General features: G+C 49.9%; 1 protein-coding gene across 2 annotated transcripts in view; it reads right to left on the minus strand.

Annotated features, from left to right (window-relative positions):
- Positions 1-17,676, minus strand: part of Sh3pxd2a (SH3 and PX domains 2A) — a 160,511-nt gene that overhangs the window by 97,492 nt on the left and 45,343 nt on the right. For both annotated transcript variants that reach the window (XM_036171892.1, XM_036171883.1), the window contains exons 3-4: positions 13,791-13,867; positions 4,895-4,986 (exon numbers count right to left, since the gene is read on the minus strand). In XM_036171892.1, coding sequence (XP_036027785.1) covers positions 4,895-4,986; positions 13,791-13,867 — 169 coding nt within the window. The remainder of the gene's footprint in view (positions 1-4,894; positions 4,987-13,790; positions 13,868-17,676) is intronic.

The raw sequence follows: 17,676 nt of genomic DNA on the forward strand, positions 1-17,676 counted from the left end.
ACTACACCAATGGGCTTAAGGATGTGAGGACTCCAACAGCAGTTGCCCCAAACTCTCAGAACCTGGCTGCGCTGCCAAGATGGCCTTACACTGTCTACCTGCTGGGTTTGAAGCAAGGCTGATGGTTTCTTCTGCCCTAGACCTCCACCTTTTCCACGGGGAAATGTAGTGATTACCCATCTCCTACTGGGACTTCCTAGTTTTATCCCCTTGGTGATTAACCACCATTGCCAAGAAACGGAGGAGACTGGACCCATCTGCATTGAGTCTCTCTGCATCTGACCTCATCCCTCCCCAACCCACCTGCTCTGTACCCCCTTCCCTGGAAAGCCCCATCCCTGTATGCCAGCTTATCCCCTGAGCCAGCCTGTCCCTGTCCCAGTGCTCTGCTCAACTGGACTTCAGCCTAAGACTGTGTCCCTGTATGCCTGACCCTATGTCCCAAGGACAGAGCCACCACAGGGATGCTGGGGTACATGCCAAGGGTGCTGGGATTGGTGGTAGCAGGGGTGCTGGGGGTGGACTTGGCCTCCTAGAGAGCAAAGTGGGTTGGGATAGGGACTTTCCAGCAACAGAAAGAAGTTGACCCTCGAGGCAGGGTGGGGGGGATGATTCTCAATTGCCCAGGCCCCCCGCCTCTCACCTCGAATCTCTGTGAACATTGGGACACTGCTCAGGGCCTCAACAGAGGGCTCTGTGGCCCTGAGGCTGAAGAACAAAAACTAGTTTAGCAAGGCTCTGCCTGTGCCATGAAATTTCAAGAATTTCATCAGAACCCTGGCAGGCTGGGCAGGCAGGAATGGTCCTGAGAGGCCTGTGCCCAGAGCTCAGGGCCTGAAGGGTTCCTGCAGAAACCAGGCAAACAAGGACAGCCGAGTCAGCATGAGCAGCCCGAGGACACTGACCTGGACCAGTGGCCATGACTATGGGGGATGGGATGGGGGGCACAGGTAATGCACCCCACACTTGTCCAGGTTCACCTTGGCTGTTAGAACAAGCTCCACCTTCCCAGGGTATGTCTGAACCGAGTTCCATCTACTTTTAAGTGTGGCTTTTAAATGTTTAATTTTAAGATCTTATTTACTTATTAGTGTGTGTGTGTGTGTGTGTGTGTGTGCGCGCGCGCGCGCGCGCTCAGAGGACACCTGGAAGGTCTCACATCTCTCCTTCCACTATATGGGTCCCCAGACTGAACTTAGGTCCCCAGGATTTTACCCACTGAGCTACCTTGCTGATTCATCCTTTTTTTTTCTTCTGAAGACCAGTCTCATGTAGCTCAGGATGTCCCCGACCTTACACTGTAGTTGACGGGGACACTGTAAAGTTTAGCACAGTGTTGGTGGAATCAAACCCATAGCTTCACACATGCTTGGCAAGCACTAAGCGACATCCCCAGAGCCAAGGATGACTCTATCTTACATCTCTCTCCTCACCAGGGCCCACACTGACACACTAAGAGGCCCATCATGAGCCTGGCTTGCCCACTAACCTCTTGTGACGGCAAGCAAGTGGTCTGGCCGGGGAGGAAGTCTGAGTGCCTGTTCTCAGGCATCTAAGATGTCATACATGTATTTAAAGACGTGCCTCCCTGCTTCTTGGCTTTGTGGGGTTTACCATTTGCTAACTAGGATGAAAGAATCATCCTCAGGTGGCCTGAGATGTACATGACATAATATTGTGTGGGGTCCACAGGGCGAGGCCAGTAAGGTGGACACTCTTCTCTTTCTGTTGCTCTCCTCTCTCATCAAGAGGTTCACACAAGAACATGCACATGTGTGCACATGTACACACGTGAGTACACACACCCACCCCTCTTTATATGCTAGCATTCCAAGAACACATAGCTACAAGTAGAATGTTAGAGATGGGGCTGGAGAGATGGCTCAGGGGTTAAGAGCATTGGATGCTCTTCCAGAGGACCTGGGTTCAATTCCCAGCAACCACAGGGCAGCTCATAACTGTCTGCAATTCCAGTCCCCAGGGACCCGACACCCTTGCACAGACATACATGCAGACAAAAACAAAAAACCGGTGTTGGGGATTTAGCTCAGTGGTAGAGTGCATGCCTAGCAAGCACAAGGCCCTGGGTTCAATCCCCAGGTCAAAAACAAAACAAACAAACAAAAAAAAAACCAATGCACATAAAATAAAAATAAATAAAACAAGATATAATAATAAATCAGAAAGCTTGATATGGAATACAGATGGCTGTCTATGAAGCAGGAAGTATGCCCCTCTTTGCCTACTTGGTCCATCTTGCCATCCTAAGGCCCCACCTCTTGAGACTACCAAATACTGCTGGGATATAGTTTCCAGTACACAAGGCTGGGCCACTCCTGCTCTGCGAACAGGAGTCAGTGAGTAGGACACAATCGACATCGTGCTAAGTTCTACAAAGAAACGGAGCAGTGGGGTGAGCACGTGCTGGAAATTCAGAGAAGGAAGACAAGGCTGTCCTCACGGAGACAGTGGTGTTCGGGGTTGACTCTCGTGGGAGCTGAGTGTGCCATGCCTAGGAACAGCAGTACAAAGGCCCAACGTGTGTATGGCCAGCAGGCTTGAGAGTGGAATACAGGACCAAATGACCAGAGCAGGACGAGGAGGAATAGGTGTGACCAGAGGGAGGTGACAGAAGACTGAACATGGGGGTGACATGATCTGATCCCAGGGAGCTGAGGAGAATTGAGAGACCCAACAGGAGGCCAATGACCCACAGAACAGATGGTGATGAGCTGGCCCCAGAGCAGCCAAGAAGCTGGCTAGACTCAGGCCACGTGTGAAGATGTGCTGAAGGAAGTACCTGCAGGGTTTGCTGGGGGTGTAGCTGGATAGTTGATGCAAAGAAACTACAAAGAATGTTGAGGTGTAAGTCAGGGGCCTTTACAACAGCATTCTGTCCCCTATAGCGCGGAAATGTGCATGGGCCAGTGCGTTCATAGTCAGAGCGGGAATCACAGCCCCAGAACAACCTTCCTGGGATGGCCTGCTCTGTGCCAAGCCCATCAAAGGGTCTAGAAGAGCATCCTTTCTGTGCCAGGCCACTGATCAGCAGCCGGCCACCAAAGCCTAGAGTTACTGCCCACCTCCCCCCAAGACTGGACTGTCCAGACCTTGTCTTCCCTACGGGATGGCAAAGACCACCCTGACCCCACAAAATGGAAGAGCCTCCACAGCAGCATGCTTGAAAGAGGCCAGGTTGTCTGCAAAATTCCAATGCAACGCACAGGCTTTGATAATTTGATAACTCTCTTCAGAGTTGCCACAAGTCAAAATATTCTGTTACTTGATCCATATTTATGTTCAGGATGGGGGGCAGGGGCATGAACAGTGGCCTCGAAAGGTAAGCAGCCCTCAGAAGGAGAGAAGGACTTGGCTAATATATCATCAGGCAGTCGGCCCAGGGTCACATAGAGGCCCGGGTTCCTTCCTAATAAGCAGACTAAGTGGGAAACAAGCCTCTCCTTGGGGAGGAAGGGGGGTCCAGAGGCAGTGCAGAGACAGGTCAGGGCTGGAGGACCCCTTTGAACCCTCATCTCACAGCCTGCCATGGTTCCTGAGCCACAGGTCTATCCAGTATGACTTCAGGAAGGAGGTAGCTAGCTCCTGTCACCATAGTGACATGAAAGGTCACATGCTTTTCACCCTGTCCCTGCTTTACTGTGTTCTGCAAGGCTGAACATATCAAGTCACAGTCCATTCTGTCCCCAGGCTTTTGCAGACAACAGGGTGAGCACTTACTCCATGCCAGTGGCACCGACTGGGTTATCTCAGGGGGGCCCTTGGCCCACCACCACATACTCAGCATTAGCTTGCATCAGAGATCAGAAAACAGAATTCTAGAAGCTGCACAAATGGTCAAAGAGACAGTGATTGACTCTAGAGTGTGACCCAGAATAGCCATTCCTCATTACCCAGGCTGCTGTGTGGGAGCTACCACTGCTGGGATGGAGCTCCGGAGGTGGGCACAAGGCTAGTCTATCGTACAGCATCAGGCCACAGGATGACAAGTAAAATGGGGCTCATTTATTTAGCTGACTGGCAGGAGCAGGGGCTGGGATAAAGGTGGGGTTCCCTGATCTCAACCATTAACACTCCCCTCTTGCCCTAATCGTGGCTTCCATCACCTAGGAGAAGTAGTACTGCCCCACCATCACGGGAGGAGAAGGAAAGGCCATCGCATTTGGGAACAAGCAATGCCAGGTTAGAACTCAGAGCCATGGTTACCCTGAGAGTGAAGAAGGACCAAGGGAACAGGGTGGGGAGGACAGCAAAACCAGGACCACACAGTTTCCAGAAGAGAGGCAACCTGGAGGTAGAGAGTGTGAGCTTATGGGAAACCTGCTTGGAGATACTGTTGTGGCCTGCTTTCCTGTCCATCATGTGCAGTGGCATCTATATCACCTAGGTATAACCCTCTGGCCCCTTTGGAGACAGGATCTCACTATGTAGGCCTGGCTAACCTTGAACTCACAGAGATCCACCTGCCTCTGACTCCTGAGTGCTGGGATTAAAGGCGTGTGCCACATGGCTGGCTTTCACTTCTTTAAAAAAAATTAATTATGTATATATGTATTGGTGCATTTTGTGTGTGACATATGCAAAAATGTTCATTGCAGCAAAAAATAAGAAAAATAAGTTCCCTGATTTTAAAGGTTATATAAACTGTGGCTCATCTATATAGCTGCTAAGGATAGGTAGACCTTTGTAGGGAGACAATCTATAAGAATTCTCTGCATTAGGAGCCCTGGGGGTGACAATGTTTCTTGGATGCAGCTTTTGCTGGGTGGCATGCCTAGCTCTCCCTCTACTAGGTTCCCGTGTCCCCAGCCTCCCCCTGGCCTCCAACTGGCCCACACCTCCCAATCACACAGAAGTGGTGACAGCCATGACTCACTCTTTGGGGGGGTTGACATCTTCAGGCCGTGCCTCAAAGAACCGGAAGACTTCATCACACTGTGAGATGTGGGGAGGCAGTCGGACAAGCGCCTGTGAGAGACAAGGAGAGAGGCCGTAAGATGCGATGACCCAGATGGGGTCAGCTCAGCCAAGTGGGGAGGGAGCTCAAACACTCCACCATGGGAAACAGCCAGCCAGGCCACGGGGAGCTGGAATAAAACAATCCGTCTATCAGCCTATTCATCCATAAAAAAAAGAGTCACCACCACCAACAAAAACATCTAGACCAGTGGTTCTCAACCTTCCTAACACTCGACTCTTTAATACAGTTCCTTATGTTGTGGTGACCCCCAACCATAAAATTATTTTCACTGCTCCTTCATAACTGTAATTTTTCTACTTTATGAATTATAATTTAAACATTTTTGAAGACAGAGGTTTTCCAAAGGGTCATGACCCACAGGTTGAGAACCACTGGTCTAGGGTTAAGGATGTAGCTTAGTTAGTAGAATGTGGCCTAGCACCTAGCATGTAAGAGGTCCTGGGGGCATATGCCTGTAATTTCAACATTTGGGAGTTAGAGGCAGGAGGATCAGAAGTTCAAGGTCATCCTTGGATGTATACTTTCCCCGTCAAGCTAGACTAATGAGACTTTGTCAGAACAAACAAAAACGAACAACAGATCAAAAACCAATAATCAAAAACAACAACAATAATCAACTAACATCAAGATGTGGTGGTGCATGCCTATAATCCAAATGCTTAGGAGGCAGAGGCAGGAGGGTCTCTGGAAGTTTGAGGCCTGCCAAGGTTACATAATGAGACTTAAGTGTTTGCCACTCAGGTGTGAGGACCTGAGTTCGGATCCCCAGAACCCTCATGAAGCTGGACGTGGCAGTGCATTTCTGTAATCCTAGCACTCCTGTGTCTAGTGACAGGTAGAGACAAGAGAGTCCCCAAAAGCTTATGGACCAGCTAGCCTGGTGCATGCAGCAGGAAAGTGACCCTTTCTCAAACCAGGGGCAAGACAAAGATTGACATCTGAAATTATCCTGATCTCCACACACTTACCATGACATGCATGAGCCCCTATTTACACACACACACACAGATTAAACAACAGCAAACCTAACCAGCCAATTAATCTGTTGACAATCAGTTAACCAATTGATATCCAGCCAATAATTTTGGTAACCACATGCGGTGGACTGAGAACACTGCCCTGAACCACCCATGGGGGCTGGGAAAACTATTCAAATATAAAAGCTTTGTGCAGACAGGGACTTTGGCCTGTTCTGTCGATAGTGACTCAGAGCAGAAACTCAGTTAACAGTTGAATGAATGAACAGATGAGTGAAGAAAACAACAGATGTCCAGAAGCCAATGCCCACGAGCAGTGAGACAAGAGGAGGCCAAGAAAGCTCACGTGGGGAAAGAGAAACTTGCTTTAATGTTCTGAGCTGGTCAGACAACCCACGTCTATTGCCCATCACCAAGCATCCAACCAAGAGGCACTCCTCCACGCCAAATCCACGCCCAGGCAAGATGGGGCGAGATTCGACAAGACCAGACCTTAGCATGAGAGCATTGTGCAATTGCCTTTGCAGTTAACTCCCAGCCATTGCTTCGAGAGCCTGTGGATTTGCAAAGGTCTCTAACCTCCCCATCAACCAGAAAAGAAGAAAAATGAATATTAATGAGCAACAACTCTGCTGGGCACTGTCCCAGATGCCAGTTCCTCCACCTGACATCAGGAGGGCTTCTTGGTGTGTGTATGTGTGACATCGGAAGAGGAAGACGTGACATACCCTCTGGAGAGCACATCAAATGACACATTGCCTCTGTTTATAGTGGGGATACCAAAGCTGTTGTGAGGAAGGAGCTGTAAATAGGGTAAAGTGGCAGGATCCATGTCCCAGGGCTCAAAACATGTACAGATAGGTGAATCCAGCCCCAAAGGTCACCAGGTTCTTATCTAACATAGGAGGTACATTCCGTGTTCTCCCTGAGGAGGAGGGAGGAAAAATGACTTAAGAGAGACAAGGAGGGATGCAGGAGAGAAAAAGGAAGGAGGGTGGTGGTCAGGCATGGACAGAAGGGCTCCTTGGGGGCTGGCAGAGCTTCCCTGGGTGTTAAGGATTCGAGCTAGGCAGGAACCATGAAAGCCATCACTAGTCAGGGCTCTGTGCAGTGGCTATTGGGATGACCTCAGAAAGACAAGGCAGCTGGTCAAGAGGGCCTTGAACCCTACCAGACACCTGCACCTCTGTGGATAGAGGACGTATGCGCCACAAAGAGGTCTTGCGGTGGAATGACCGTGACATCTTGACTGAACAGGGAGCCTGCAGGGGAGCTTGTCAAGGGTTCGTCCTGACTGCTGGCGGACGACAGAGGCGCCCAGCCTGAAGCAGCCCGGGTCTGGCCAAAACCACTTGGCACAAGTGGCTGGTGCTGAGTGGCCTGTCCCCAGACCATATCAGCACTGACACTCCAGAGCAGGAACCTAGGCCTGGCCACGCTGAGTGAGGCAGGGTGGGGGCCGGGTTCCCAGCTCAGGTCTTGGGTTCTGTAAGTGGACATTCATGACACATGTCATGTGGAAAGTTAACGAAGCAGTCATGGGTGTGAGTCCCGCTCCTGCTCTTCACAGGCTGTACCGGCCTCTCTGAGCTCGACACAGCAGATTTGACAGTGTAGCTGTCACCCATTAAGAGGTGACGAATCTGAGGAGCCCAGCGCAATGTCTAGGCTGGTGCTGAGCAAACCCTGGGTGCATCTTAGTTGTTACATCATGGTCATTCTTTAGGCGGAAGCAATGGCGCACTAACAAGAACCCCAGAATGTGTGGGAAGCCCCTGAATAGTCTTAGCACGGCAGCCGTATATTTGCTGTGTGACCCTGGGAAGTTCACATTATCTCTCTGGTTGTTAGTTCTTCCAGTATTCAAAGAAAGTCTAGTTCTGGGATTCCAGATTACAATGACTTCCATGGGTACATATAAGATGGCACCTTCCTGGCCTTGGCCATTGCCATGCTGGTTAGCACAGCAAAGCCTCTGAGAAGTGCTGCAGGCATGTTGCCGAGGCCAGTCTATTAGCAATAAGAACATTCTAGAAGTCTGGCTCATGCACTCTATCAACTCTGAAAGAAAGGATGTGACCATGACTCTAATTTTATAGAAGCAACTAAAGCCTAGAGAAGTTAAGTAAGTCCCCTAAGAAAAACGGGCATGAGCAGCTAAGGCCATCTAATCAGTCAGGAGCCTCACTCTGTGTCAGTAGCCTGGTCCAGATCCGGGATTTCTGCTTCTGGCATTCCTCACTGGTATCTGTGAGATGTCCCTAAGGTCCTTCTAATTCTAGGGCCAGTACACAGTCATTAGTGAGATCATCTGTCTGACCGTGGCTCAGACGGTCTTTCTACAGGGTATGACCCAGGTGACGTCAGAGGGTTGACCTTAGGCTCTGGCCAAGGGTGAGTGAGTCTCACACCTTTGTATCCAGGCAGGAGGGAACAGTGGGGGTGACAGACAGGGAGGAGAGTGGGGCTGCCAACAACAGCTGCAGGGTATCTGTTGAGTGACCCTGCTCTTCCAGCCCTGCCCTTCAGTGACTGGTTGGTGAAGCCACTGAGAATGGAGAAGGGCCAGGGCTACGGGGTACCTAGGCTGGGGCCTGAAGCTGCTCTGGTCTGACTCACCTACCTGTGCCCACTTTTTCCGTCCTAACCCATTCCAGGGGCTCTGGTTCTTGCCTCACTCCTAGACTGTCTTCTTAGCACCCAGTGCCAGGGCAGATGGGTCGGATTGAGAATGGGGGGGAGGTGAGAGACAGAGCGAGACTGACTGACATCCGTTCAGCTGTGGGGAATGCCAGTGCCACAGGATGGGCATGTTAGTGAAGATATCCCAGCACCCAGAAGGCTGCGTTACGCAGCAGAATCCTCTTAATTTGAACCTTTCATCTCGGAGAGAAGCTAGTTAGGACCTAGATCTTAGAAAGGAAGTGAAATAACAGGAGGTTCTAAGGCAGTGGTTCTCAACCTGTGGGTCTCAACCCCTTTGGGGGGGGGTGGAACAATCCTTTCACAGGGGTCACCTAAGACCATCAGAAAACACAGATACTTACATTACGATTCATAACAGTAGCAAAATTACAGTTATGAAGCAGCAATGAAAATGATTTTATGGTTGGTGTCACCATAACATGAGGAACTATAATAGAGGGTTGCAGCATTAGGAAGGTTGAGAACCACTGCTCTAAGGGGAGATGAAACATTCTACCCTGGGTGGAGCTTTCAGCACAGGAAGTAAACAACTCAAAGGCTTCAGGAAGTTCCTGAAACTGATCAGACGCACTAGGCTCCTCCCTTCCCTAAGCATGTATAAAGTTGTGAGGACTAAGCTTCCTGGAAGAAGAGTGGACCAGCCAAGCTGCCTGAAAGAGGGTCAGAGCAGCTGAGCTACCTGGAAAGGACATTCTTCAACTTGTTAAGCTTCCTGCAGGCTATCCACTTCTAGCTTTTGTGAACTGTCATCCATGCTGGGATGGGCTTTGGTGATGTAGCTGTCTTAAGTCATTTCTGCTTCTGTAAGGAACCCTTCACTCATATTCCTATGTAACTCCACAAACTCATTGGATCACCAAGTCAGACTTTAATGACATCCATACTTTGGTCTGTCATTGGTTCCCTTTCTGAGGTGAGTAGACATTTGTTCACATCTCCCAAAGGACAGTGTCACACAACACTGAGACAGGAGGTTGCTTCTGAGTTTGAGACTGACATGGCCACATAGTGAGACCCTGAATCAAATGGCAAACAAAAGGACTGGTAGACAGAGCCTAGGTGTGGAATGAAAGGCACACGTTACTGGCCATGATGGTGGTGGTGGTGGTGGTGGGCAGTAACACTGAGTGGTCACAAATCACACCATCTGATGGCACAGCTGTGGAAAGCAATGACCTCTGTGGACATAGCTCATTGACCTTGGAAGGGTCTGTGAGCTTCTGGGACAACCGCAGTACAGACCTCAGCTTGCTTGCTTGTGTTTTTTTGGTTTGTTTGTGGGTTTTTTGTTTGTTTTGCTTTGCTTTTTTGAGATACAGTTTCTCTGTGCAGCTCTGGCTGTCTTGGACTTTGCTAGGCAGACCAGGCTGGCCTCAAACTCAGAGATCCACCTGACTCTGCCTCCTGAGTGCTAGGATTAAAGATGTGTGCCACCATGCCAGGCAGACCTCAGTTTTCTAATTCAGCAGGATTAAAGGCCAGCCTGCATGGCCCTCTGACACATTTGTAAAGTACTGTTTGAGAGGTGACAGGTGGTAAACCCCTGATCTAGGCACCAGCCCCAGCCCCACTCTGGGCTGCTCCCATCCATGCTAGGTCAGGAGGGCCCTCTTTTACAGACCGCATTTCTGTAACTCCCCTGTTCAAAGCCATTCTCAAGAAGGAAATGTTGTGGGCTTCCTCCTCTGGCTGATGCACAATCAGCTGTGGCTGCCTCGGGCTCCACAGTTAAGGAGGCAGGCTGATCTGGGCCATAAATTATAGCTTCCTTCTGCCTCTGACCCACCTCCATTAGCTCTGCTCATTTATTTAACTTAAAGCAATAAAAAGCCTTGGCTGCAGCCACCAGTTTAGAAATGGTGAATGTCCTTTAAAGAGAAAAGAGGATATTGATCTGAAGAAGAGTGACATCTAGCTCAGAGCCACTCATTCATAGTTTACAGTGAGGCAGAACACGTGACCCAGGCCAATCTGGACAAAACTCAAACCTGGGTTCAAGGGGAGTGGAAGAGAGCAACTGTGTTCCTGGAAGCTACGGGATGACAGTTAAAGACTCAGTTGTCATTTTAAAATGTGCAGGATTGATGATTTACTACTCTATAGATAGGGTCTCATTGAGCTCACTATGTAGCTGAGGCTGACCTTAGACTCTTGGGTATCCTGCCTCCACCTCCTAAGTGCTTGAGTTAAAGGCATATGCCACCACGCCAGGCCTGACTTAAACATCTGTGTTGCCAAGCAGGAGATGTTAATAAATTTTAGAACATAAAGTGTCTTGGTTACTTTTAAATCACTGTAACAAGACATTATGACCAAGGCAATTTACAGAAGAAAGCATTTAATTTGAGGTTCACTGTTCTAGTTAGTTCATGACCATCATGGCGGGGAGCATGGCAGCAGGCATGCAGGCATGGTGCTGGAGCAGTACCCTAGAGTCCACATCTTGAGAAAACAACCAGGAGGCGGAGAAAGAGAGCCAACCGAAAATGGAGTGTGCTTTTTGAAACCTCAAGGCCCACCCCCAGTGACACACCTCCAACGAGATCACATCTTCTAATCCTTTCCAAACAGTTCCACCAACTAGGGTCAAAGCATTCAAACAGATGAGCCTATGGGGTGAAGGAGGATTCTCATTCAAACTACCACAGACAGGGACCTTAGCAGTAAGAGCCTAGTATAGGGACTGCATTTCTGAAGTCACTTAACAGTGATATGCATTCCCACTCAACCCGAGACTGTGGATTTCATTCCCATTTTTTCAAGGTCACACAGCTAGTGAGGCTCTTGGACTAGACCCCAGATGTTCTCACTCTAATATTCTTTAGGTAAAACATGTTATTCTCCCTCTCTAGGACTCTTTTCTTTCAGTTAGCCCAGGATGGCCTCTTCCATCTTCCTGCATCAACCTCCTGAGCGTTAGGATTATCGTGTCTCCATGCCCACCCAAGCCTCCTGGGATTGTGTGTGTGTGTGTATGTCTGGAGAGAAGAGGACCCAGGTTCAATTCCCAGCACCTACACAGCAGTTCACAAACATCTATCCCAGAGGACCCAACGCCCTCTTCTGGCCGCCATGGGCACTGCATGCGCATGGTACACTCAAGCAAAACACTCACACATGTAAAATGAAAATAAACTGAAAATACTTTCACTATTTCTCTCTCCTTCCCCTCCTTCCTATGTGCTGTACATGCACCACGGCACACGTGTGGAGATGTGAGGACAACATGCTTGGTTCTCTCCCTCTTCCACAGCAGAGTTGAATTATCACACTTGGTGGCATGCGCCTTTACCACCAGTTCCTTCCTGGAAGTCACATTCCACAGTAGGTATCACTGAGCTATAGGTTTATTTGTCTCTTACTTTTTAGGGAGGCTGGGCTCAGACCCAGGGCTTTGGGCATACTCTATCATTACACTGTATCTCTAACCATTGGTTTTTTGAGACATGATCTCGTTATGTATTCCAGGTTGGTCTTAAACTCCTTATCTCCCTGCCTGCCTGCTGGGATTATAAGCATGCACCTCTATGCTCTGCTTAACTGTGAATTCTATCTATTTCTATTAAAGTCAGTGGTATGAATAACAGCAAATTATTTAATGCTTTTGTCTTTTTATTATTTATTTTTGTACTTTATATTTTTATTTATTTGGCTTTTTGAGACAGGTGTTCTCTGTGTAGCCCTGGTTGTCATGTCCTGGAACTCTCTTTGTAGACCAGGCTATCCTGGAACTCACAGAGACCTGCCTGCCTCTACCTCCCAAGTGCTGGGATTAAAGATGTGTGCCACCACTGCCCGGCCTATTTTTTTTAACTACTAGGTATTAAACACACTAGGCAAGTGTTCTACTCACTGAGGGACCCCCCCCCCAGCCCTTTACTTGCTTTTAATACTTTTTTTAAAAAAGTATTTATTTTATATGTTTGGGTGTTTTGCCTACATGTATGTCTGTGTAGTAGACGCAGGAAATGTCTGTGGAGGCCAAAAGAGGGTGCTGGATCTCTGGTACTGGAGGTACAGAAGGTTGTGAGCTGCCATGTAGGACCATCTCAGGTCCTCTGCAAGAGCAACAGTTGTTCTTAACTGCTGAGCCATCTCTCCAACATCCTTTTAAATACATTTATATGTTTTACTTATTTATTAATACTAATGTCTGTGTTCCGTAATAGTAACAAAAGACACTCAAGTCCTCTGAGCCACACACCACTTGTACCTAATACACTTCAGTTCACTCTGCCCCCACGATGGAGGGACTGCCCTCTTTCCTACTGAACAGACTTGGAAACAGAGACTTTGGATGGGAAGTAAGTTTATAAAGCTAGACAGGGCTTTGAACACAAGCAGTCTGGACGTCTGAATACCAACAACTCTAATGAGTATCTTCCGGGAAGTCTTAGACTATAATCAGTCTAAAAGACAGGATTTGAGGCCTTGGGGTCAGAATTAGCACTATGGCCCCAAACAAAACAAACAAAAACACAAGCAGAAGGACAAACAGGCTCAGCTTGATGACATATGCTGCTCCTGCCTGCTCTCGGACATTGGTTGTTTCGATGTTGTACATACACACACACACACACACACACACACACACACACACACAGAGAGAGAGAGAGAGAGAGAGAGAGAGAGAGAGAGAGAGAGAGAGAGAGAGAAAACACCAACCAGAGAGTACACTGGCATCTATTAAAACTCGTGTGAATAAACAAATGTGCATTCCAGATGCCACCACGCTCAAAACTGATTCAAGCCATACTCAAAGAAATTCAAAGAAACAATCCTCCTACCTCCAGCAGACACCACCCTAAGGCCCCTCCAGCACTTAACTCCTAAGCGGGCAGAGGTGGTTAACTAAGCATTTTATAAATATGGATGTGTTTTGAAAGGGACAGGCAGAGCTTTAGCGTGAGTCCTAGGCCCTCTGCACTAGACAGTGGTCCAGCCCGGGAGTGACCCTCCCAAGTGGCAGTCACTCCCCCCCCCCCCCCCCACTCCCCCCACCCCCTGCCGGGAAACACCAGGCCTGGGTTTGGTACAGACATCTTCCTCCAAAGGTGGTGGAGGCCTGAGACCGGTTCCACTCCTCCCTTCCCCAGCCCCAGCCTTACCCTGCAGTACTCATCGATAGGTTTCAGCCTCTTCACTGCCACGTCCCGGATGTGGCTTCTCCGGAACAGGATCTTGCCTGGAAGAGAGAGGCTGGTGAGCTGAGCGGTTCTGGCTGAGGCCGCTGTGGAGATCCTCTCATCCCCTCACCTCTTGGATTTCCAACTGGTTCCCACCTACACCACCTCGGCCCATTGCCAACAAAGCAAGAGAGAAGCTATCACCTCTGTTGGGGGGCAAGAGGCGCCCAAGGTTGAGGGCCCAGGGCCTCTCCCGGGAGGCTGCCATCTTGGGCATCTATGAACAACCTGGTCAACTCACCTTGTCTGGGTCTGTGGCAGGATCAATGCCCAATGTTAGGGCGTGGCCTTCTAGTGATCTCACAAGTAAATATGAGAAGAGGCCCAGCCCATGTGCTATGTTTTGTCTTCCGGTCCCTCCTTAAGAGACCAGCATTCCTTCCTGCTAGCTAAGCAAGGATTCCTATTCTTAGCTTAGGTGGGTGGCTATTTCCAGGGTGAGACAGGTGACTAGAGACTATGGCTGTTCCAGTTGGACTGTCCCCTGATCTCTCTGAACCCTTCAGCCGGGGTTGGGACATCCCACAACAGGTATGGGCAAGGTTTACAGGAAGTCTCACTCAGTCACGATGAACAATTCATTGTGTTCAGCCATGACAAACATCAACACATGGTCACATTCAATCATGAGTACATCTACACATTGTTCTTTCCCAGGCTAGTAAATGCAGCTGGTTCAGCCTCAGAGTCCCCATGCTGGGAACCAAACCAAAGACCTGCATATACTAGGCAAATGCTCCTTTACTGAGCTGTACCCGCAGCCCAGACTGTCAAACTTAGAATCCGAACTCACTCGTCTGATGATCAAGGCCTTACACATTGGCACGTGTGGGCCCAGTGGGTGTCGTCTGGGCCCAATGTCCATCCCCCTTTCGGAAAAGAAGGCCTTGCTTGAGGATTACATGAGCTGGGAATTATCTTCATCTTTCTAGACTATCTACAACACATTTCCCATGTCTAGAGCACCTACCTCATTCTTCTGAGTGTTATAGCTCATTAACACCCCACCCCACCTCACCCCACTCCCGTGCCGCCACAAAGCAAAACAAACAAAACCCCACAAACAAACAAAACAGCAGAAGCAATCTGAGGTCTGTACTGCGGTTGTCTGAGAAGCCCATTGACCCTTACAAGGTCAATGAGATACGCCCACAGTGTTCCGACACCGATCAAGCTAACCACAGCCTGCTGGCTAAGGTTAGCACATGACAAGCCTAACCAACCAGAGACACAGTGATTGGCTCAAGCATGGGGGAGGCCCAATCTGAGCCAATGAGGTCCAGCCCTGAGCCTCCTCTTTCTCACAGTTGCTAATTTGGCTAGATGAAAGCCTGGCGCCCCCAGTGGCCAACTTTATTATAGCTTGAGAAGAAAATCGAAGACCGGTCTGGCACAGTATGAGCTCAATAAATACTTCCTGAGCGGAACAACTGCCAGGAGACCACACTAGTGAGGGCCGCTTCCTTTGCTTCTTCAGTAGTTGGATGTGGCTGTTTCTGAGTCTGGGGCTATCCTCGGACTTTTCAGTTGTGTCTCTGTCCAAGTGAAGGACTAACAGAGGCCAGTGTCTCAGTTTAGGCCATTCACCCTGCGGCAGCCCCAGGAGGATTTTAGAGTACATGACTTATGAGAAAGGACAGCACAGTGAACATCACTGAGAGAAGAATGAGGCAAGGCTGGGTATGTGCGGACAGTCGCTCTCTGTGGGCAGCTGGAGCCCAGTCCTGTTGGGCCACTGCAGAAGGGGATTCACAGTGCTCCTCAGGGGTCTCCCTTCTGGGGCAGAAGCGGCTGGGGCGGCTGGCCCACCTCCCTCCCACTGCCAAAGCTGCACCCCAGGACATCCATTCTGCTACCTCTGGCTAAGAGGTCTCCTTCAGGGAGAGGCAGCCATTTCCTAAAGCAGCCTTTGGCAGGGGAAAGGGGACGTAGGGGACCTTGGGACCCGCAAGAAGAGGCTGCAGTGGCCTCTGACCTCCCTGTCACCACAGTACAGCTCACCCTGCATAGATGAGATGGGATTGCCAGAACATAGAGCATGCGTGACCCGATTCTCATTCGCCCAGCTCATCCTCACACATGATGGGACACAGCTCACTTCCCCCATCTGCTCCCAGGACCCCGCTAACATGGCCTGTCACACTGCAGGTGCTCCAGTAAGGACCTCCTGGCACACTCATTCCCTATCCCTACCTGAGCATCTACCCCAAGCTCCCCTGCCTCCATGCTCTCTTGAGCCAAATGTCTGGCCACCTGCAGATAAGAACTCCACCACGGCTTCCCTTGCAAAGGCGGCAAAGGGTGATTTATTAAGATAGTAGTGACCCTGTTCCTCATAGGGCAATGGCCTCGAGGTCCCTGCCCCTTGGCTCCTTATCCTTTTTTGGCTGCCCATCACTTTATTGCTCATATGTGACAGGTATGTTGCATGTGGCTGTGGGGATGCTGTATAAAGAGCCTTTGTCATTAAGCTGATGTACAGGGAGACCGCTCTTGGGACTGGTAAGGTGATGGGTGTCCCTGGGCTGGAGTTCTGGAGCCAGCTGCTTGTCAGATCAGCCAGACTCTATGATTCCAGATGTCTAGAGGTGCCCAGCAGGACCCTGAAGGACCATGTGAGCAATGGAAGAGACTCGGGGCAGCCTAGAGAGGTGTCACCCTCCACAAGTGGCACCCCTACCCTTCTCATCCTGTCAATGGATGGGAGTTGGAGGAAGAGATGTGGAGGCCATGTGGGTTACCCTTCCAGGCTTCACCCCAAAGACAACTGCATCTCTGACAGAGCTGTAGACAGAACTAGCGAAGGATGAAGATGCATTTCAGGAAGTGCAGAGGCTTGGAGAGGGGGCGGTGAGGGGAAGGACCACTCCACCCGACTCTGGAGCACAGGCCACACTGGCTGCTAGAAGCAAGGCCACCCTGCCATGGGTGATGCCTCCGATCCCCTCCACCAGGCTCAGGGGTCAGCCACTCTGGTACAAAGCAGCTTCTGGTTAGCTTCTCTGCACCCAGCAGGGCGGTTCTCTTGAGCAATGCTTCTTTTCTCTACTTGGGGCTGTGGCCCAGGCAGCCCACAGGGATGGGCGGGGGGGAGAGACCTGGAAGGGATTCCATGGTTTTGACTTCTCCGTGAGGAATCTAAACCGCACTGGGAAAGCCAAACCAGGGACCATATAAAAGGGAAAGAGGAAAAGGAGGGGAGGGAAATGCCCATTAAGGAAGCCGAGACCACAGGGCATTAAAGGCTGCTTGTAACGTCCTGCAGCCTCTTTATGGCAGGCTTGGCTGCTGCCACTCTTCAAAGCTAAAAGAAACCGCTCCAGAAACACGATAAGCATCTCAGGGCAGATCACACTCGGACCTGAAACAGACTCGACCCAGCAAGACTTAACTCGTTTCTGGAAGCCAATGAGGAAGCTGGAGAGGCTGAGCACCCAGCACTATCTGGGAACTGAGTGGGAACCTCTTCCTGGGCTTGCACTGAGGAGGTGGGACCTCAAGCAAGAGTCCTGGGTCTCAGGCATCTATGTGACCTTGCAGCAAGCGCTTCCTTGCTGGGACCTCTGCATTCTCCATTGCAACCTAAGCTCTACAATCTTGAGGTGGATGCTTAGTGGGGACCCAAAAGAGGCAAGTGTGTGGGGGGTTGATGGGCACAGTAGTTACAGGTTTATTGGGATTACTTGGCGAATCCTCACAACAACCTTAAAGCAAGTATTTAAGATTTAAAACATTTTAAAATTATGCATATGTAGGTGCCCATGGAGGGGTATGTGCATACACACACACACACACACACACACACACA

Source organism: Onychomys torridus, chromosome 1 (genome assembly GCF_903995425.1).
Source record: "Onychomys torridus chromosome 1, mOncTor1.1, whole genome shotgun sequence".
In the NCBI taxonomy this organism is placed as follows: Eukaryota; Metazoa; Chordata; class Mammalia; order Rodentia; family Cricetidae; genus Onychomys; species Onychomys torridus.